Source organism: Anguilla rostrata, chromosome 12 (assembly GCF_018555375.3).
Source record: "Anguilla rostrata isolate EN2019 chromosome 12, ASM1855537v3, whole genome shotgun sequence".
In the NCBI taxonomy this organism is placed as follows: domain Eukaryota; kingdom Metazoa; phylum Chordata; class Actinopteri; order Anguilliformes; family Anguillidae; genus Anguilla; species Anguilla rostrata.
This window is the reverse complement of record NC_057944.1, coordinates 17,891,278-17,913,868: the sequence shown is the minus strand read 5'-3', so window position 1 is coordinate 17,913,868 and position 22,591 is coordinate 17,891,278. Positions and strand designations below refer to the sequence as shown.

Sequence of the window (22,591 nt, the reverse complement as noted above, 5' to 3'; positions counted from 1 at the left end):
ACCCCCTCCCCCCCCTGTTATTGTAACACTAGCAGACACCGGAAAAAACAGTACGCCGCTCACGCACAAGTGAGTTGAAGAGCAAGCCTGTTGCGTCCACCTACCCTCTCTGGCGGACCAACCAATGATGAGTGATGGAAAACGCGTCACTAACTATGCGCCGCTTGTGATTTTTTCCCGGGAATGTCGCCACAGAAACCCAGTTCTATAATCATAAAATAATAATAATAATGATATTAATTAATATAATAATAGGCTCAATCACCATTGTGTTACCTAATTCAGTGATAGATAGTGACTAGACCAGAAAGTTATTATAATAAAAATCTTCAACATTATTACTTTAGCTGCATGTGTAGTCTGATTTACTAGTTTTATGGACCCAACTTAAGAAATGAATAGAGCTGCAGTTAAAAACAAAATACAATTTTATCAGTATTGAGTACAATAACTTTTCATATCACTGTATATTATATATACAGTATTGGCCACAAAAGAATAAACCAGGTGTAGGCCATAATGGTAGTTCAAAAATGGTAGTTCTAGAGGACTGCCATCAAGTGAACCGTGGTTTATGAAAATCATTTCTTCCATTTACATATCTTGGGAACCTTATATGTTATGACATGAAATTATTATTTCACATATTTATGGCTCTCTGGTCCAATACCCTACAAAACTATTTTGGGTATAAAATTGTGTATCACTGAGATTTCACATTTGTTTTACTCATTATATGTTTTTTTGTATTTTCCTTAGGTCGGAATAATATTATGTAACATTTTGGAAGAAAGATACAGAACAGCAAGCCAAAACTAGATGATAAAATTGCAAATATTTCCACAGCCACAGTGAACTTTCCAGGTGAGCTGACATAAGCTGGTATAAAGGTGATCCAGACTGCACAGAATATGAGCATGCTGAATGTGATGTACTTGGCTTCGTTGAAGTTGTCGGGCAGCTTACGAGCCAGAAAAGCTAAAACAAAGCACAGTAGAGAGAGGAGTCCAATATAACCCAGTACAGCCCAAAACCCCACTGCTGATCCTACATCACATTCTAGAATGATCTTTTCTTTGTAGTGCTTCATGTTCTTGTTGGGGAGAGGAGGGGATATTGTTAACCAAAGCACACAAATAAGGACCTGTATGAGAGTGAAAGCAAGAACACTCAGTCTCTGCTGCAGAGGCCCAAACCACTTCATGACATTACTACCTGGAAGTGTAGCCCTGAAGGCCATTAACACCACTATTGTTTTCCCCAGAACACAGGAGATGCAGAGGACAAAGGTGATCCCAAACGCAGTGTGGCGCAGCATACAGGACCACTCAGAGGGCCGGCCGATGAAGGTAAGAGAGCAAAGGAAACACAGTTTCAATGAAAAGAGCAGCAAGAAGCTCAGCTCTGAGTTGTTGGATTTCACAATGGGTGTGTCCTTCTTTATAAAGAACAGCACAGCCACAAGTACAGTTACACATGCTCCAAATATGGAAAAAATAACAAGCACGATTCCCATAATTTCGTGAAATGACAGAAATTCGACAAACTTTGAAACACATTGATCTCTCTTAGCATTAGGCCAGTATTCTTCCGTACACTGAATACAGTCATTAGAATCTGTAAGGAAATAATATCATTGTTAGAACCCTCCTACAGCTATGGCTGTACAGTAAAATGCAACACAATAAAAAGTGCAACTTAGAAATGTTCTCTATAGACTGGTTAGAGTTAACTACCTGTGACATTGCTGATTTCTCCCTCAGCACAGGGCACACAGTCATAGCAGCAGACAGGCCTTCCTCTCTGCACAGCCTTTCGGGTGCCTGGGGGACAGCTCTCACTGCACACTGACCTGGGTTTCTGTGTTAACATGGTTCAACTCTCAACTCAAAGCACCCATGGACAATATCACATGTAGGTAGATCATAATAATTATTTGGAATACTTTGTCATGTAGATATGAAGCCCAAAAAGGGGGCTTTTTAATACTTTGTGTGTGTGTGAGAGAGAGAGAGAGAGAGAGAGAGAGAGAGAGAGAGAGAGAGAGAGAGAGAGAGAGAGAGAGAGAGAGAGATTGTATACATTACAATATAAGGCTCTAAAAACCCAAGAGGTAAGCCCAGGAAAGTATCCCCTCAGTCAGCTGGTTCTGAACCTATCTAAACTAACCAGTACTAACACAAACCAGCTTCAGATCAGCACTGCTTCATAATCACCAATTAGAGTTAACCAAACTATACAACAAATCAAAAACATATATTTGGAACATTGGAAGACCTGTACCAAACTCCAAAATAAACTGAATTGCTATCGGGCCCTAAACAGAGAATACACACAGGCAGAATATCTCTTCTCTGTCAGAGATATGAAGCAGTGACAGATCCTGACCAAGTACAGGCTCAGTGACCACACTTTAACAATTGAAAAAGGTAGACATAAAAAGTTATGGTTGCCCAAAGAGGAATGTGTATGTGGTCACTGTAAGACAGGAGAGGTGGAGACAGAGATGCACTTCCTCCTAGACTGTGAAAAATATTCTGCAATAAGGAAAACATATTTCAACAAATTTTCTAAAATTATAAAATCATTTCCTTCCCTGACAAACACAGAAAAGCTGAAAATAGTTCTGGGAGAGGGGTCAACAGCCCCACTCGCAGCAGAATATGTTTCAGCTTGTCACAACCTGAGGGACAGTGAGAAACTACCCATGTAAAAGGTTACCTGTTCAACTTATAACATATACATATAATTAGTTAACGAAATCCTAGTATAAATAGTCTATTGCTTTTCTCTTTCTCTCTCTCTCTCTTTTCTCCTTCTATTTGGAATTCCTGCATGTGTGTGTTTCTTTCTGTTTGTTTTTTATTTTTATGTAATGCTTTGGCAATATTTACTGTATGTATTTCATGCCAATAAAGCAAATTGAATTGAGAGAGAGAGAGAGAGCGAGTGAGAGAGCTTTTGCCTTCATGTCTGTCTCCTGCAATGATGGCAGAAGCTAGGAAGGAAGCATTGTTATTTTGATCCAGCACTCAAACATTTGCTTAGCTTTTTATTCTTTATTCAGCTGATGATTCTGACACTAAGTCAACCTAAATGCATCTCAGCACTACTGTCCTGTACCAGTAGTCTATGAGGCAGTGATTCATTCAAAATTGAATGGGCCTGTCATTTGTCAACTGGTGCAGTGGATCAAATATAACTGGTGTAGTCTGTCGAGGAGTTATTGGCGAGGGGTGTGTCAGGTTAACTGGAAGAGTCTGTCTTTGGAGTTGGTGCATAGGGCGTTTCAAGAATTAACTGGCTCAGTGAATTGAGGATAACTGGCGCAGAGCCTGGTGGAGGGCTGATCAAACAGGGGACCGGGATTGCCATTCTCTGTGAAGCTTGCAAACTTTAGTGGTTACTCACGGTATTGCAGTTTAGCTAGCCTCTGGTACCAAAAAGAAAATTTCCCCATAGAAGTCCATTCAAAACTAGGAATTTATGGTGGCCAGATTAAATTCTTTTGGACAATACTTTGAAACTCTAAAATTTCTTCACACCTAAATAATTCCTCTCTAGGCACTGAGTGATTCTTTCTCTGAGCCCCACAGACAAAGACTTAAGATTTATTTCATTCCAATTTGGTTTGCATGGTTTTAGATCACAGTGCACGCACTTACATAAATGGGCACACCCGTGTCTCCAATTGCCTATTTGAAGTAATAGGCAATTATTAGTTTGCAAATAAGCTTGTGTAACAAATTAGAAATTTAGGTGGGATTCGATCCCTGGCCCATGTGCAAATGTGTTGCCAGTGAGCCACTAACAAAGTAGCTGCAACAGGCACAAATTTATCAGGTCAAAAATATGTATTTTCATTTTTCATGTGTATGGGATGTTTTGATTGGCTGGAGTAGCTAAATGTCGAGTGGGGAGATGTATTGTTTGTGGGCATGGAGTATGTGTGATGATGTAATGGGCAGGAAAAAGAAGAAGGGAAAAATGCAAAATCTCTTAAGTTTGGGGCTTTATTGTGTGGACGTGTGAAGTTGTTTGTGAATTCTGTCTGTTGACATGAGGTCAGTAGGTACAGAAATGAATGTTTTTAAGGTCTGAGAGTCTGTGGTCATTGTGGTTTTTTCTGTAGGAAACCCTGAATTGCCAAACCCTTTGTTTTTTGCTAATTGACTCAAAAGCTAGCTTGTCAACCATAGCCTAATAGTTATTTAGTTAGCTAGCGAACCACAACTTTCAGAAATGTTAGAATTCACATTAGGAATATCCTGGTCACAACGAGTCACTTTTCTTCCATAAAATCATGTACCTACTCAGCTACCAGATGCAATGTCACAGTTTGTCAAACGACTTGAAAACTCTCTCGGATCTCGCCCCTGTGGGTTAACGTCACTGCTCTGCGTTTACCAGTTTACCGTGATTCATCGCGATTAGGTACCCAGTGTGCATGCTGTGGTGCTAAAAGGCCCCATATTCAAACATGGCAGCCTCCTTATACCCATATTGGCCTCATGCACCCATGAGCCGCACCCATAGGAAATCGGTAAATGGAAGCTGTCTCCTGTTCTTGTATATCTCGATGAGTCCAAAGCAGTAACATTGCTACTCCACTTGCGCAAGATCTTCTGTTCCTAATAATCTTCTGGCGAGGCGAAACTTTTAAATAGTCTACCTTAGCACTACGCTAGACTTACATTTTTAAGTGTTCCCATTATTGAGCAGCAACAATACTTAATTAGTGGTTTTAGATTATCCAGTTATCTTACCTTAACTATGTGCGATATTAATATAATGATACCTGCCTGTGTGTACGGTCTTAAAATGACACAAATGCAGTCTGTTATCCAACTAGCCAGCTCAAGTTGATGTTTAGCTAGTTATCAACTGTTCACTATAGAACTTTAATGCATTTTTGTGACTTCATGAAGGGTTTCTTTAAATTTGTCTAATAAGTCGTGAATGCGGTAACCCAGTATCTCCCTAACATTTTGGTGTGATTGGGCGTGGAAATCTTTGCCACCACCTTCTCATTGTCATATATCCAACCACATTAAGAAGTAGCTAGCTTCATTGCTGCTAGAAGTAAAATGTTGGCTAGTGTAGCTTCTGCTTTTATGAAGAGTAACTAGAGAAGTTACGTTTTTAAAGTAGCATACACGGTATGCACAGTGTCTTGGCTACTTATGACAAGGTTAAAAGGGTAATTTCTAATGTGCTTTCCATAGACGACTATGAGTAACATTACCCGTTCCATAATTGATAACTAAACATTGACGTGAGCATGCTAGCTAGCTAACATGCGTTCATGTCGTTTAAAGAACATATACATGGCTATAGCTGTCGTAGCGTATTTGTACAGCTAGCTAGCTACTCACTTAATGTTAAATAATTTAAAACTTACCAGTAATGATGACCGATCAACAACAGGAATGACCATAATAATGATGACAAACAGAGCACAACTTAGATTGAATTCTTCATTGAGGCCATCTAGGTGCAATGGTTTCAAATGAAAAATCAGTTTACACTGTGCTTGTGGCAGTTTCTGTTCAATAATGCCACCTGTCCATGCTTTAATGTAAATCTGTGTGAATAGCAGAAAAAGAGAGGACTGAAACAGGATGATGGGCTTGACATCTTGCAGTAAAAGAATGAATGTCATCCCTACACATATCACTCTTAAGTGCAACAATGCATGTTTTAACTGCAAGTCTTCCTTACATACTGTAATTTAGAATGACAAGAAACCAGATAACTAACTGTTGAAGTACAGGTTATAAATTGTCTGAATTGCATTCCTTTGAGGTAATGTTAACAGTGAACGTCTTCGTTTTTCAAGAATAATCACACGCTGGACATATGCAGCGGGGGAAAATGAATTAATGATGCTGATGTTGTGTATCTTAATCTTTAACTATTTTACATGGGATTTGCAACATTTTTACCGCCTAATTATTTGTGTTTTGATTACTGACGTGTGTTTTATCGCAGGTCCCCCTTACAAAAGAGATTTTGATCTCAATGGGGTTTATTCCTGGTTAAGTAAAGGTGAAATTAAAATAAATGTAAAAATTATATTATTGTCATGCCCTTAATAGTACTGACTGTCTCCTATTAGTCAATGACATCCACCCGTATTGCCAGGCACTGTGTGGCCTTTAATTTGAACCAATATTTCAAGTGCATATCAACCAATGACACCCATTCTTGTGCCATGGAGGGCCGAGTGTATGCAGGTTTTCATTCGAACAAATAACTTTATTTGCTGTTTTTCACAAATGAACACACCTTAAACCAGGGAGCAGAGAACAAATTAACATAAAATGGTGACGAGAACAGACCATTCAGCCCAACAACGCTCGCCATTTTCCTGACTAAATTGGACCTAGTGCTCTCATTACTAGCATACTAGATAATATCTAACACTGTATCAAGCCAGGTCTTGATAATTTGCAGTTTCTGGCTCTATTACATGACCTAGTAGGCCATTCCACACATTGTCTACTCTCTGTGTGAAAACAATTGTTCATAATGTCTTTTCAGAATTTGCCTTTTGCTCATTCAAGTAGCAGAACTTGAAGAATATCTTGTAGTTCACTTTGTTAATCCCTTAAATTATTAATTTAAAAGCTTCAATCACACGACCCCTAAATCTCAGTTTAATAATCTTGAAGAGATTAAGCATCTTAAATCTTGATAATTTGATAATTCAGCACTTTGAGATACTGCTTGAAAAGTGCTTTATAAATAAAACCTATTATTATTATTATTATTATTATTATTATTATTATTAAGTCTTCCCTCATAGCTTTTATTCCCAGGAATCAATTTGGTTGCCCTTATTTGAACCTTTTCCAGAGCCTCCATATCTTTTTTGCAGTACAGTCCCCAGCACTGCACACAGTACTCCAAGTGTGGTCTAACAAATGTATGAAGCTAAGTATAACTTTCTTGGATTTACACTCAGCACTTTTGGCTATATGTCCCAGCATCCCATAGGCCTTTTTTTTTTTACTGCTACAGCACAGTTCCTAGAACCTGAAAGACCATTATTCCCAAGTCTTTTTCACATTGACCACATTCCAGTTTTGTTCCTCCCATGAATTAATCCTGCTTAATGTTTTTATTTCTTACATAGAACTTTACATTTGGCTATATTGAATTTCATTTGCCAGGATTCCGCCCACTTCTGGATTTTGTTTAAATCTTCTTGGATTACTTTAGTAGATTCCAAACTATTAGCTGGGCCTCCCCATTTGATATCATCTGCAAATTTGACTAATGTACTTTCTACATCCCTGTGAAGGTCATTGATATAAATAAGGAAGAGCAATGGTCCCAGCATTGATCATTGTGGGACTCCATTTCCCAAGGTTCCCTGCTCAGATAATATCTCTCCTACTACTCTTTGTGTTCTACCCTGTAGCCAGTTCTGAATCCACTCTGAAATACCTCCTATAATTCCTCCTGTCTTCATTTTGCTAATAAGTCCCTCGTGGTACCTTATAAAATGCATTTTGGAAAACTAAGTATATAATATTATAAGCATTTTTATAGTCCAAACACTTGGTAGCTTCTTCAAAGAATACCAAAAGGTTTGTCAGATGTGACTTTCTCTTGTGAAAACCATATTAGCTATCAATTTAGATGTTTTTTATTTTAAGAAACACTTCTAAATTTTCTGTAATGATAGATTCTAGTATTTTACAAGATGCAAGTTAAACTTTCTGGATCAGTACTTTCTTATATATTAGTATTACCTTGCTTGCCTCAGGTATTTCTCCAGGTTCTAATGACTGTGTCAAAATACCTGCCAGTAGTTTAAATATGATCTTACCTAAACCTTTGTGTACCCTTGGGTATATGCCATAAGGGCCTACTGCCTTGTTTGTTTTTATTGCATGTAATTTACCCAATACTTCATTCTCTATCTCAGTATCTGCTAAGACATTAGGACTACTGAATATGCCTTCCAGTCTATTAGTAACCTCTTTTCTAGTTAAACTGTCAACAAAATAACTATTTAAGGCATTCTTATGAAGCAATGCTCCTTATTCATTCCTGATACACCTGACATCCTCCACTTTTCTTTTCCTACTACAGAATTGAAAGAAACGTTTCGGATTACTTTTTGCATCTTGCCTTTCAAAGAGCAAAATAAGGTGCACATGTGTAGATGCAATGTTATTGCCTTGGTCTGCACTTTGACGGGCTCTGCACCAGTTATCTTTGATCGACTGATACCTAAAGATGCTAGCTATCTCAGCCTATACATGTTTTAGCTGCCCCTCCATGTTAACTGTTTTCCAATTATGAATGACACTGTGACATTGACCCGAAAGTACATATGTGCTGTTATTTATAGATATTATTTTCTCAGGAGAATGCAAAAGTTCTACAAGGGAAAGGAAATGTTTCATGAGATCTCGCAAAAGTTTTTTCTTTTTTCCTGCAACCATGTCCCTTTAGGGCAGTGGTAACCAACCCTGTTCCTGGAGATCTACTGTGTAGGTTTTCTCTCCAACCCTTACAAAGCACATGTAATTAAACAACTAAATATCTACATTGAGCTGCTAACTAGTAGATTCAGGTGTGCCAAATTAGGGTTGAAATAAAAAACAACTAATGATCTCCAGGAATAGAGCTGGTTACCACTGCTTTAGGGGCTCAATATATATAGAGCATCAAATGCTCGACACATATTATGCTGGGCTTTCTACCGTACCATTATAGTCTTCACTCATACATGTCTCATTTTGCTGTAGTTTTATTTATGTATGCTGCTGAACTGTTTGAACTGAACTGTCATATTTAATTATTTATCTCAATCAGTGCTAATAGCTGCATACAGGTATACAGCAGCATGCTGTCATCAGACCACATTTTCATGTTGTGCATAAACACTTACCTGTTTTTGCCCACCTGCCCAAATCATAGTAACAGGGCTCATCACAAACTGCTGCCCAGGTGGTAAAGAGGCATCATAGTGGCCGACCACTCTGAACTTTACTGCACCATCAGGACCAAGCTGCCAGTTCACCACTTCATATCTGGCCACTGGGTCTCCGTTATTGTCAAAAGAGACTTTCTCTCCTGTTCCCAAAGTAAAATTGACTTCTTTCAGGGCTGTAAGTACCTGTAGAGAAACAACAAACAAATACTTACTGACATAAATACTGAAGTGGATTTTTTCATCATGAGGATTTTATTAGCTTTGTAAGAAGGGTATATTTATTTACCTGCCAGGGCTCTGTTTTCACCCTGCAGCCTTGATGGGGTGTACATGCCGATAGACCATGCAGAGAATGAGCAATAGCGTATATTGCTTTGTAAACATTGCTGGAGATTCTCAGCTCTGATATATCAGTGTATTCGTTTTCAAGTTCGGTTAAACTCTCAGATCCCTTGCAGGGATTCATTTGAGGTAGATTGTTTTCATTTGTGAGGGAACATTGAAATGCATTTTCCCAAAAGTCTATGACAACAGTATTATTTGGGTATTGGGATGGGTGAAGTTTCAACAAAAACTCTTTAAAGCCATGTATTTTGCCTTTGGGGACAGCAAAGCCAATAGACCCTCCCAGTATTCTGAAACTTGTAGGTGTTACTGCACTGCTTGCTGTTATCCAGCCTTCACTGCCAACCATTTGGAGACCTGTAATATTCTGAAGCGTCAGCTGCTCCAGTAACTTGTCCATTTCACCCTGACCAAGAAATGCTACAATTACCTTTGCAGTACCTCTTTTGATAACATCAACAACCTTCAATAATTTATCTGATTCTGTCCTGTAAAATTTCTCTGAATACTCAATGCAGATGCCTTCTTGTTGAGCAGCTTTTATAAACGTGGCCATCCCATTGTTGCCATAGTCACTGTCACTTCTCACTGTTCCTATCCAGGTCCAGCCAAAGTGCTTCACCAGCTGAGCCAGTGCTCTGCTCTGGTAATAGTCACTGGGAATGGTTCTGAAGAATGTGGGAAATTCTTTTCTGTTGCTCAAGCATGCGCATGTAGCAAAGTGACTGATCTGAAAACAACACAAAAGGTAAAAGTTATCAGAACTTTGTATAGACAATGATTCAATGTATTCTATGGTCAAGGTTGTAGATCATGAGGCAAATACATTGTGTGTGAGTATATGAAATATGTGCGTGTGTATGTGTGTGTGTGTGTGTGTGTGTGTCCAAGTGTATGTGGCTGAACCAAAAAGCAACTCAGTCACATGTACAGGATGCTGCTTCTTTGAAAATTTTTGAAATTTAAAATTGATTATAAAATGTGAGTATGGATTTTCATGTCTGAATATGAGTTACGGTTGTCTCTATCAGGATGCTATAATGGTAAATCCTATAATAGTACATCCCCACAATGCCAAGTCAATTTTTTTTGTATCTGTTTATTTTCTCCCCACAGGTGTAGTGTTTTTCAACCATCTCACTGTTAACAAAACAGGTGAATCTATATTTACTATACATCTTTGGAATGTCTTTTTGTCTACATACGTATATTACAATCACCTAGCAATTGTTCTTCATCCAGAGCAATATATAAGTGGAATATATTCAAAAAGAAAGAGTTCTGTTGGGCATTGGCATGTCAGTTTGCAATTTCCACCACATTTTAAGAATGTAAACATATTAGAAAAAAGCAATTTCTGACACATACAATGTCAGTAACCTATCTTACAAATGTAATCAACAAATGTCTGCAGAAACTTTCAGTATGTTAGAAAAAATAACAAAAGCTATGCAATTTTAATTTGCGAGTTAAGTGTTATGTAAATTAAAATTGCTGATTTAATACTTCCACATTAATGAATCTGGGGATTTTGTGAGTTATGCTGTTTTGGTCAACAAAGTTTTGTAAATGGTTTTGAACATTAATTTTATAACCACATACACCACAACACACCCATCAAATACATGAAAACTTTGCTAGGGACTATTGATTCATGATTGCTAGAAGCATGCAGTCACCAAAATAAATTTGCAATATCAGAGGGCTTTTAAAAAATGTTTTTCCCCCAAATATTTAACATAAATGTAATATTTTCCATTATTGCTATTTTTACTATGACATTCACACAACAGAAAACCCCTGGATAGGAAACTTCGAAAAAGTTTCTTCTTATGCTACTTTAACTTTTAAATGTCAATAAATGCTGACTTGTTTTGCAGTAACTGTAAGACTAAAATAACTCACCACTGGAATTTGAAATAATCCTACTGTTGCAGCAATTGCCATAGTGTTTGTAGATACTGAGTCTCCAATGATAGCCTGAACTACGGCTGGTGTGGAGCAAGATGTGTCGGTCAGTGTGTCCTCATAACCGTTCATCAGAGCCATGGCTGCTTGTATAGAAATTGCTGCAGAGTCGCAGGTGTCATATATTTTATATCCAAGAGATACTCCTGGGAGGATGTCAGTTCTGTTGTTTATTTCTTCAATGGTGAAGATCATCGTCTGGGCCACCCGGAATTCTCTTAAGTCAACTCTAGAAATGACAAATTATGTGGATTGTTTTAATAATCATTGTAATACTAATAATACAATTTTACACAGTCATGTGGCATTCTATGAAAAGGCATTCATCATGTATTTACCCAACAGGCAAAAAAATGCAGGGTAAGATGTGTAAATTCAATAGCTTACATTTTTCACATTATTGATATTACTTTTAGGATTATTGGAATCACAAAAAATATCATCAAATTACCACCAATACAAAAAACTCGTACAGGTTAACCTCACCGAGAGCATCTCAGCGGTTCTGGTTTGGCATTAAATTTGATGGTTGTGTCCAAAGGAATATCGTACAAAGTGAAGACTCCACCGATGTTGATGTCTCCATGTTGATAGAAGCTGGGCTTGGCTGCCCTCCCCAGTATTCTGCATGGTGGAGTCTGTGCTGCAGCCCAGAGGACTGTTAGTGCCAGCAGAATGATCTGCAGATCCATCCCACTGCACATCTCAGATCCAGCACTGCTGTGTACCAGGTTTAAATACAGTATTTTTTTTTAACCGTCTTACTGTGATTCTCAAAGGCATAACCCGGAAATGCAAGTTGAGAGCAACAGACAGAGGTAACAGACAAATAAATTTCCTAGAAACACTGCGATCATTGTCAACACTTTTCAATGTAGTTAAGTTTTTCCTTTCAGTATTTTGCAAATTGATAAATATTTTGAAATACTTTTGTCTACCCTGTGCTTCACACGCACACACACACACACACACACACACACACACACACACACACACACACACACACTTTGAAGACATGACTTTATGACCAAGTGGGATTTTTTGTTTGTTAAATTAGTATTTTGTATTTACTTAATTTATATGTATAAGGGATAAACTTAAATATATTTGAAATCATCATTATAGCCATGATGGAAAGTCAGGATATAAAGTTTCATTTAATCACTGAGCATTGGTGTATTTTTGGCTGCATGTACATTATGGAAGTGCTGCATTTTTAAACAGATTTTGATGATTAATGCAGTATTTGCCAATAAACACAAAATGTTTTGCATTTAATATAAATACAAACCAAAAATGCAGAATTAAGTATAATTTGTGTGAAACAAGTAATAATAATTGTAATTTCCTTTGAATTAGGTCATTCCTACAATATTGAGCAGTCTAATGTATCTTATTGTTGGAGATTTTAAAATCAGCTTTAACATGTATTTCTTTGTCTATTTTTTTTTCTACATACAATGATAATATGCATGAGAAGAAAACTGTTTTCTTTTCTGACTCGTATACTTTATTTCAAATTACTGATGGTCACATAAAATGTCGAAGATAATGGTTTTGAATACATTTTTACAGTCAAAAATGGGTCTGAAAAACAAGAACAGAAGAGAAGGCACCAACAAAAATTTTAAGAGTGATAAATAACTTGATAAATAAGCACAGTGTTTCCATAATTTGTGCCAGTACTGTAGTTACTGGTGTTATTTCTTTCATTGTCGACCGTGGTATTAACATCAATTTTGTTATCAACATCAGTACCGGTCCTTTTTAAGGCACACTATCAAAGTGACATGTTCCCTGGTATTTTTTGTGGAAAATGTTATTTTCCTCTCATTTTATTTGTATTTTTACAGAGCAAAATCTAAAGATAATGTTGAACAACAAGGGTTGTTATGTCTTCTTTTGAATAGTTTATTCATACCCTGTAAATATGACCTTGTTGGTATATTGGGGAACTTGGCACATAATTGGTTGTGCTGTTACAAACAAACTTGCCCTCATCTATAAGTTGCCAATGCCGATCCAGAAATACTACTACATTTCCTGAACAATATCTAATCAATCAGCTCCAGAGCTAGCATTCTGAAGAATCCAGTCTCATCCCCTCCCTTTTTTGCATCTGTCAATATTAATTGCATTGTTGCTAACTGACTTGGCGCTAATGTATGTATTATCGGTAATAAATTGCTAGCTGGTACTATTTGGTTTCCCAAGCTAGTTAGCACAAATAGTATTTGCATATTGTTTGCCTCCTCAGATACAGCTGGTAAACATAGTATCTAGCTGCCTAGTGCTAGCTGCATCTCTTTTTCTTATATTTTGACTTCTTTTCCTTTATTTTTACCTTAACTTGACTCAAGCTAATGTAAAATTTTAAGAAATATAATTTTCCCAAATATATCTAAATATCTCTCCCTTTTTGTGAGACAAGACTGGGCTTTTGTTGACAGTTAGTAAATGAGAAAATCTATGGGCCAGTTGGCACATGTAAACATACCAAAACATGATTATTTCATTTTATAAGTATTTTATTTCCTGTACATTTGTATTTTAATATCTATGATATGTCACCAGATAGCTTTTGACTCTGGGCCAAATTGGCCTCCACGTTGGCACATCTGCATTACATTTACACTAATTTCACAGCCCCATGTTGGGTATGGCCGGAGTGCAGGTTGTAACACTGAAGTGAGCGGAGTCATCTGCACTTTCACAGTCAATCTATACTGGATAAATCAATGTGGATATGGGCCAATTTAATGGTGCTGGCTGCATCCATTCATTTCCAGTTCAGATGGCATTTGACCCCTTATTAGATACAACACAAAGGGCCATATTTACTAAGGATTTGCACTAACGAGATAAATAGCGTTTTTCCATATTTACTAAGGTGCCGCACCAGAGATTTACGCTGGTAAAGCAAGAAAAATGCAGCATCCCTAAAATTTGTGTGTTTGCGTTAACGGCACAAATATGGGAGGAGAGAATGGAAATGTATGCATATGACTTGCTGCATGAGATTTATCATGGCTGGTGGCAATTGCGGCAAAGGTAATTGCGTCTGTTTTTAACGTCTGTGAAAAGCAGGTTGTAAAGGGTTCTCAAGTTCCTCTGCCCACAAACCACACAGTCCACAATTCTGTGTCTCACTCAGGATTTATTGTGTGCTTCCATACACAAACAGGTAAACAAACTAAACACACGTGGCAGATAAAGGGATTAGACGCCTCATAGCTCCCGCGTGCGTCTCTCATTCCCAAGCCCCGGTCTCACTGCAGGCAGAACAGATACCAAGTGTTACCAATCACTGTAGTTGCCTACAGCTGTGGTTGCAGGCCAGCTAAATCACTCCCTCTCTGCCTGCAGATGGCGCCGTAAACACACCACCCCAACACATACCCCCACCACCCAACTTGGGCCAGAGAGCTGTAATGGAGCGACAGCATGCTACTCAGCAGGTATCCCTTCTTGCTCCCATACAGAATTAATTGGCAATAGGATATATTCCAATGGTATATTTCCCAAACACTTAAAGAGCTCACATCCTTGCCCTTCCCTTTCAGTGGTGTTCCTTCCCCTCTCAATTGCCCACTGCAGCACATGCAGCATTAAAAATACATTCGCAAAATCATTATTATCAGTCTACTAAATGGCAACATGCATCATTTATCCTTCAGCACCTTAAGTCTTCTATCTATGATATAAACAAATAAGCAATGAAATAAATACATAAATAAAAAGTAATGAAATTTAGCATTAAATAAATAAAAAAGCAATGAAATATATAATGAAATAAATAAATAAGCAATTAAATAAATAAACATCTATTAGTTACTTCATGTCTGTTTTATTTCATGGTGCTTTTATTTTTGAAGGGATCTTATTTATTTCTATACGTATTTATTTCAATGCGTATTTATTTCAACCAAGCGGCTAAAACCGAGCTTCATTTTTGAAGCTAACTTCCAGGTCTTGTTGAGAGACATTGCTCATTGCAGCAGTGTGCTTGGCTTCAGGCTTCAAGTGTTTTTGTTCCACCTATCACTGTGAGTCAATGGTAACAATACTGCCCAAATATGAAGTCGATAATTTTTCTCACAAGAAAATCTAGTCACAGTAAGTGTCTAATGTCTCCCCATGTGCGGATTTAAGCTATTGTGTTATTTGGAGAATATTTTAATATTACCATTTACCACAAATTCTTTTCTCAATGCTGCAACTAACAAGAAATCCACAACCATTATATTTACATAACATTTATTTGGCAGACACTTTTATCCAAAGCGATGTACTATAAGTACACAACCATGTTAAATGGAATTTTGCAAGTTTCATCCAGTCTTGTTGCGAATCATTGATCTGAACTGACTTTTTAGTTAGCTACATTGCTACGTTACAACAAGGTAGCATTGCATTCGAGAGACAGTTTGCGAGGTCGGTACCGGTCGGTAGCGTTAGCTAGCATTAGATTGTGTTAATTACATTAGCTAGCTAGCTAGCTAACGCAACGTTACCTGATATGAGAGATGGATGCTGTGCGCAATGTTGTCTAAACTAATGTTGCCTTTCTTGACATGGTCCGGTAGCTAGTGTTAGCTGTGCAAATAGCTATGTAATTTAGTAATGTTACATTGTTATCAAATGTAGTAGGAAATCTACATCAACAAATAATATGACCTCTCATGTTACACAAAAACCTATTAGGGTTCCATAACCCCCCCCCCCCCCCCCTCTCTGTTATTGTAAGGCTAGCAGACACCGGAAAAAACAGTGCGCCGCTCACACACAAGTGAGTTGAAGAGCGAGCCTGTTGCGTCCACCTACCCTCTCTGGCGGACCAACCACTGATGGGTGATGGAAAATGCGTCACTAACTATGCGCCGCTTCTGATTTTCTGAGTTTTTTCCGGGAATGTCGCCACAGACACCCAGTTCTTTAATCATAAATTATAATAATAATAATAATATAAATTAATATAACGATACGCTCAATCACCATTGTGTTACCTAATTCAGCGATAGATAGTGACTGAACAGACATTTATTTTAATGAAAATCTTCAAGATTATTACTGTAGGAGAATTTTGAGACTCCCCATGATTGTGATGACGTCACATGTTAAAGTTAAGGTATTCCCATCAATGTTGATCAGACTGTTTCCTCCAAACTCTCGATGCTGCATGTTAAAAATATATCACATGTATAACTATATACTAATATAATCAATATGTAATCCAATAAACCTATATCAGTAGTTGCAGCTAAGCTTATGGAAACGCAAGAAACCAGAGTGTACACTGTAGAAAAAAAGCAAACGCAGAAGGCTTAAAAAACCATACTTACTCAGCAGAAAATTATTGCCAAATAGAAGTGCTAGAAGACTAATACTTTACAGTGACCCCTGTGTAACCCGAATACAGTAGAAAAGTACAGGAGGCTATACCTCTGTGAATTTGTATGCGTAATGGAAAAATACAGAAAGCGATGATGTGTATGCATAGTGGAAAAGTACAGAGTAAGGGAAAGTTGGGATAACTTTCCACTACGATAAGATCGCCATAGAACCGAAAATCATTGATACGATAAAATCACCATAGAACCGAGAATCATTGATACGATAAGATCACCATAGAACCGAAAATCATTGTGGTGCCAAGAAGGTCAGGTTGACCCACGAGCAGGAAACTGAAAATCCTTACGCTGCCAAAAAAGATCCTTACTGTGCCAAAAAGACCAGATGGCTGGTATTTTTAGAAATGTGTTAAGGGGGGTTGTGAGGCACAATTTGTATATAAAATGTGTGCAAAACTGACAATCGAGGTTCAATTCGGCTGAATTGATCCGGCTTCGTGCACCTGTGCAATAAAGTCTAAACTTTCTGAAGAGCTTGCTACTGTTGTGTCTTTTCCCTCGTGAAATTGTTTTCTACAGATTGGCGATTGGCGTGGAAGTCTGTCGGTTCCTAGACACGACATTACTTTAAGACATTGCATTCTTATTTGACAGATGACTCTATTGTCCAGTATCCTATACAGTTCTCTTGGGAATAAAATAGTGCGGGCAATCACTAAGATATCACATCTGTTTTACCCATTATATGCTTTCTCGTATTTTGCTCAGGTCTGAATAATATTATATAACATTTTGGAAGAAAAATACAGAACAGCAAACCAAAACTAGATGCTAAAATAGCAAAGATCTCCACAGCTACAGTTAACTTTCCAGGTGAGCTGACATAAGCTGGGATAAAGGTGATCCAGACTGCACAGAATATGAGCATGCTGAATGTGATGTACTTGGCTTCATTGAAGTTGTCAGGCAGCTTACGAGCCAGAAAAGCTAAAACAAAGCACAAGATAGAGAGGAGTCCGATATAACCCAGTACAGCCCAGAACCCCACTGCTGATCCGACATCACATTCTAGAATGATCTTTTCTTTGTAGTGCTTCATGTTCTTGTTGGGGAATGGTGGGGATATTGTTAACCAAAGCACACAAATAAGGACCTGTATGAGAGTGAAAGCAAGAACACTCAGTCTCTGCTGCAGAGGCCCAAACCACTTCATGACATTACTGCCTGGAAGTGTAGCCCTGAAGGCCATTAACACCACTATTGTTTTTCCCAGAACACAGGAGATGCAGAGGACAAAGGTGATCCCGAATGCAGTGTGGCGTAGCATACAGGACCACTCAGAGGGCCGGCCGATGAAGGTAAGAGAGCAAAGGAAACACAGTTTCAATGAAAAGAGCAGCAGGAAGCTCAGCTCTGAGTTGTTGGCTTTCACAATGGGGGTCTGTCTGTACATAAAGAACAGCACAGCCACAAATGCAGTAATACACGCTCCAAATATTGAAAAAATGACAAGCATGATTCCCATAATTTCTTGAAAGGATAGAAATTCCACCATCTTTAAAACACATTGATCTCTTTCAGCATTAGACCAATATTCTTCCAGACACAGAATGCAGTCATTAGAATCTGTAAGAAAACAATACGTATTATTATTATCATTATTAGAACCCTCTTACAGCTATGCATGTACATTACAATGATCAGATGCACCACAATACAAAATGCACAACTTTAAAATGTTTGATGTAAACCTGTTTCAACTCTGAATTACCTGTAGCATTGCTGATTTCTCCTTCAGTACAGGGCACACAGTCATAGCAGCAGACAGGCCTTCCTCTCTGTACAGCCTTCCGAGTGCCTGGGGGACAGCTCTCACTGCACACTGACCTGGGTTTCTGTGCATGATGTACAAGATGCTTCAACTCTTAAACTCAAAGCACCGAAGGACACAGATGTGTAAATACTTTTATGTGTAATTACTTTCCTCAGTACAGTCATCTCTCATACGTGTGTGATTTCTTTTTCTGTTGTAGTTTTATTGATGTAAGCCACTAAGCATTTTACAGTCTGGCAAATGAAGAATTGTGAAAAAAATATTTTGAAGGAACAGGACAATATGCCATTTCTTCTGTTTCGTGAGTTGCACTCTTAGCTATTACATAATGTTTTAGCTCAATCAATGCTGAAAGATGAATACAGGTAGCTGTGATGTTATTAGACCTCTGCATGTAGTGCATGAACACTTACCTCTTTTTGCCCACCTGCCCAAACCATACTAAGAGGACTCATCACAAACTGCTGCCCAAATGGTAAAGAAGCATCATAGTAGCCGACCACTCTGAACTTTACTGCACCATCAGGACCAAGCTGCCAATTCACCACCTCATATCTGGCTACTGGATCCCCATTACTGTCAAAAGAGACTTTTTCTCCAGTTCCCAATGTAAAATTGACGTTTTTCAGAGCCCTTAGTACCTATAGAGAAACAAGGATTTTAGCCAAGAGAAATGCTTCCTTGGCTTTGTTCATAATGGAGGTTTTAATTACTATGTAAGACGGGCTGATTGAGTTACCTGCCAGGGCTGTGTATTCACGCTGTTTGTGCAGCCTTGATGGGGTGTACATTCGAGCACGTCATGTAGAGAATGAGCAACAGCGTATACTGCTTTGTAAACATTGTTGGAGATTCTCAGCTCTGATGCATCAGTGTATTCATTTTCCAGTTCAATCAAGCTCTCCGATCCAGTGCAGGGGGTAATGTGAGGCTTTTCGTCTCTATTTCCTAGATAACACTGAAAAGCAGCTTCCCAAAAGTCTGTAACATCAGTGTTGTTTGGGTACTTGGAAGGCTGGAGTTTTAATATAAATTCCTGCAAGCCATTTATTTTGCCTTGTGTGACAGCAAAGCCAATAGATCCTCCCAGTGTTTGGAAACTTCTCAGGGACGCTAGACTGCTTGCTGTTATCCAGCCTTCACTCCCAACCATTTGAAAACCAGTAATATTCTGAAAGGTCAGCTGCTCCAAAAACGGGCTCATTTCACTCTGGCCAAGGAATACTACAATTACCGTTGCAGTGCCTCTTTTGATAACATCTACAACCTTCAGTAATTTCTCTGGCTCTGTGAAGTGAAATTTCTCAGAATACTCAATGCAGATCCCTTCCTGCTGAGCAGCTTTTATAAATGTTGCCATTCCGTTGTTGCCATAGTCACTGTCACCTCTTACTGCTCCTATCCAGGTCCAGCCAAAGTGCTTCACCAGCTGAGCCAGTGCTCTGCTCTGGTAATAGTCACTGGGAATAGTTCTAAAGAATGTGGGGAACCTTTTTCTATTGCTCAGACATGCACATGTTGAAAAGTGACTGATCTGAAAAAAGTCAATATAAAGAATATGAAAACATAATAATGAATGAGAGAGATAGAGAGACTGGATATCATATAATTGACACAATGAAAAAAAACTTTTGCTTTTTATAAATTGAAAACAATAAGCAAATTCATCAGGATAAAATATTAGGGACTTTTCAGTTCAAATCCATTATAATTATACTTTGTGTTTGGCAAGATCAATTGATATTAGCAGATGGGACAACTATGTTTATTGTAGTATCATTGTTGAGTTAAAATGTTTTCACATTTCCCATAATCATTGTTCTTTACCATTTCATTTTCACATGAGAAAAGTCCTGCTTAGGACACCTAAACATACTTGGCATGACTATTCTCATTTCATTCACACTTACATATCAGTGAATTAATAACTGTTTGGGAGTATATACAAAGGAGTAAAGGAACTCTTACCAGTGGAATCTGAAATAATCCAACAGTTGCTGCAATTGCAATGGCATTAGTAGAAATGGATGCCCCAATAATGGCCTGCACTACTGCTGGTGTGGAGCATGATGTGTCAGACAATGTATCCTCATAACCATTCATCATAGTCATGGCTGCTCTTGAAGCGAATATTGGAGAGGCACATGAATCGTGTATCTTATATCCAAGAGATACACCTGGGAGGAGGTCAGTTCTGTTGTTTATTTCTTCAGTGGCAAAGATCATGGTCTGGGCCAACCGAAATTCTCTCAAATAAATTCTGGAAATTACACACTTTATTATTGCTTGACAGGCCAACCATGTGGAGGGTAACTTACAAAGACTATTCAGTAGATAGGAGTTTCTTGAATATTATTATTGTATACCATTAAATATTTTTTTTTGTAAGAAATATTCTTGATATTATCCTTAGTTTAATATGAATTTCAGAAAAATTGTCAAATAACCACTAATAGAAAGAGTAGCTAAATGTTATTTAATAATGAATCTCACCGTGAACACTTCTGTTGCTCCGGTTTGGTGTCAAATTTGTTGCTTATTTCCCTGGGAATTTGGTGCATAGCAAAGACCCCGCCGATGTTGATGTCTCCATGTTGATAGAAGCTGGGCTTGGCTGCTCTCCCCAGTATTCTGCATGGTGGGGTCTGTGCTGCAGCCCAGATGACTGTCTGTGCCAGCAAAATGATCTGCAGATCCATCCCACTGCACATCTCAGATCCAGCACTGCTGTGTACCAGGTTTAAATATAGCAGTTTTAATTCTCCATCGATCTGTGATTCTCAAAGGCATAACCAAGAAACAAGTTGGGGTGGAGCAAATTCCTAATCAACAGAGGCAATAGGAAAATGCATTCCCAAAAAACACTGCGATCATTGTCAACTCTTTTCACTTTAATTAACTAATATAGAGTGCTACCTTTCAATACTATGCAAATGGGCAAATATTTTGAAATACTTTTGTTTCCCCTGTGCCTCACAGACACACACACACACAAATGTGCTTTCAAGACATGACTCAGCATCTATGACTAAGTGGGACTTTTTTTTGTTAAATTAGTATTTAGAGTTTAATTATAATTAAATAAATTATAACTCTTATGGAAAGTCAGCACAAACAATTGCATTTAATCACTGAGACACAAATTATGATAACGCTGCATTTTTATACGGATTTAGATTATTAATGCAATATTTGTCAACAACTGTAACATGTAATGCATTTAATATAAATAAATAGCAAAAATGAATAAATTATTAGCATTTGTGTGAAACAAGTAATAATAATTGCACTTTTCTTTGAATTTGTTCATACCTACATAATTGAACCTAATGTATCTTAGTGTTGGAGATTTTACAATCAGCTTGAACATTTTCTTTGTGTTATTGTTATTTATTTATTTCTTTATTTTAGTTATTTATTTCATTGTTAACCGTATTATTAATGTCAATTGTGTTGCCTGAATTATTAACTTCAGTACTGGTCCTTTGATATGGCAGTATCATATCAAAGTGACATATTCCCTGTCTTTCGTGGAAAACGTTATTATTCTGTAGTTTTATTTGTATTTTTCCAGAGCAGAAGCTTATGATAATTTTGAACAACAAAGGTTGGTATGTCTTATTGTGAATACTTTATTTGTACCCTTTAAATATGACCTGGTTGTTATAGTGGTGAACTGGGTGGGTGAAGGTCAGCATTGGCACATTATTGGTTGTGCTGTTACAAACAAACTAGCCCTCATCTATAAGCTGGCAATGCCGATCCAGCAATACTACTACATTTCCTGAATAATATCTAATCAATCAACTCCAGTGCTAGCATTCTGAAGATTCCAGTCACATCCCCTCCCTTTTTTGCATCTGTCAATATTAATTGCACTGTGGCTAACTGACTTGGCACTCGCTGGTACAAGCTAGTAAGCACACATAATATTCACCTATCATTTGCCTCCTCAGATACAGCTGGTAAACAATATCTAGCTGCCTAGTGTTAGTGCTAGCTGCACCTCTTTTAAATTCTTATATTTTGATTTCTATGTTTTATTTTTAGATAAACTTTACTCAAGATAATGAACATTTCCTATCACTTCTTCAATAATATCTCTCCCTTTTTGTGAGATCATAAACAAGAGAGGGCTTA

The 22,591-nt window shown here is 37.8% G+C and overlaps 2 protein-coding genes across 2 annotated transcripts; both read right to left on the bottom strand.

The window, feature by feature from the left end:
* Nucleotides 1–338: 338 nt before the first annotated feature.
* LOC135236804 (extracellular calcium-sensing receptor-like) lies at nucleotides 339–11,983 on the bottom strand. Its single transcript, XM_064303334.1, has 6 exons — nucleotides 11,753–11,983; nucleotides 11,204–11,495; nucleotides 9,240–10,028; nucleotides 8,909–9,136; nucleotides 1,737–1,860; nucleotides 339–1,617 (listed from the first exon to the last, which is right to left on the bottom strand). The coding sequence occupies exons 1-6, from the start codon at nucleotides 11,968–11,970 to the stop codon at nucleotides 704–706; spliced, it is 2,565 nt and encodes an 854-aa protein (XP_064159404.1). The 5' UTR covers nucleotides 11,971–11,983; the 3' UTR covers nucleotides 339–703.
* Nucleotides 11,984–17,120: 5,137 nt separating this feature from the next.
* LOC135236275 (extracellular calcium-sensing receptor-like) lies at nucleotides 17,121–21,261 on the bottom strand. Its single transcript, XM_064302545.1, has 6 exons — nucleotides 20,945–21,261; nucleotides 20,420–20,711; nucleotides 19,191–19,985; nucleotides 18,865–19,092; nucleotides 18,389–18,512; nucleotides 17,121–18,243 (listed from the first exon to the last, which is right to left on the bottom strand). Exons 1-6 carry the CDS (start codon nucleotides 21,160–21,162, stop codon nucleotides 17,333–17,335), a joined length of 2,568 nt encoding a protein of 855 aa, XP_064158615.1. The 5' UTR covers nucleotides 21,163–21,261; the 3' UTR covers nucleotides 17,121–17,332.
* Nucleotides 21,262–22,591: the final 1,330 nt, after the last annotated feature.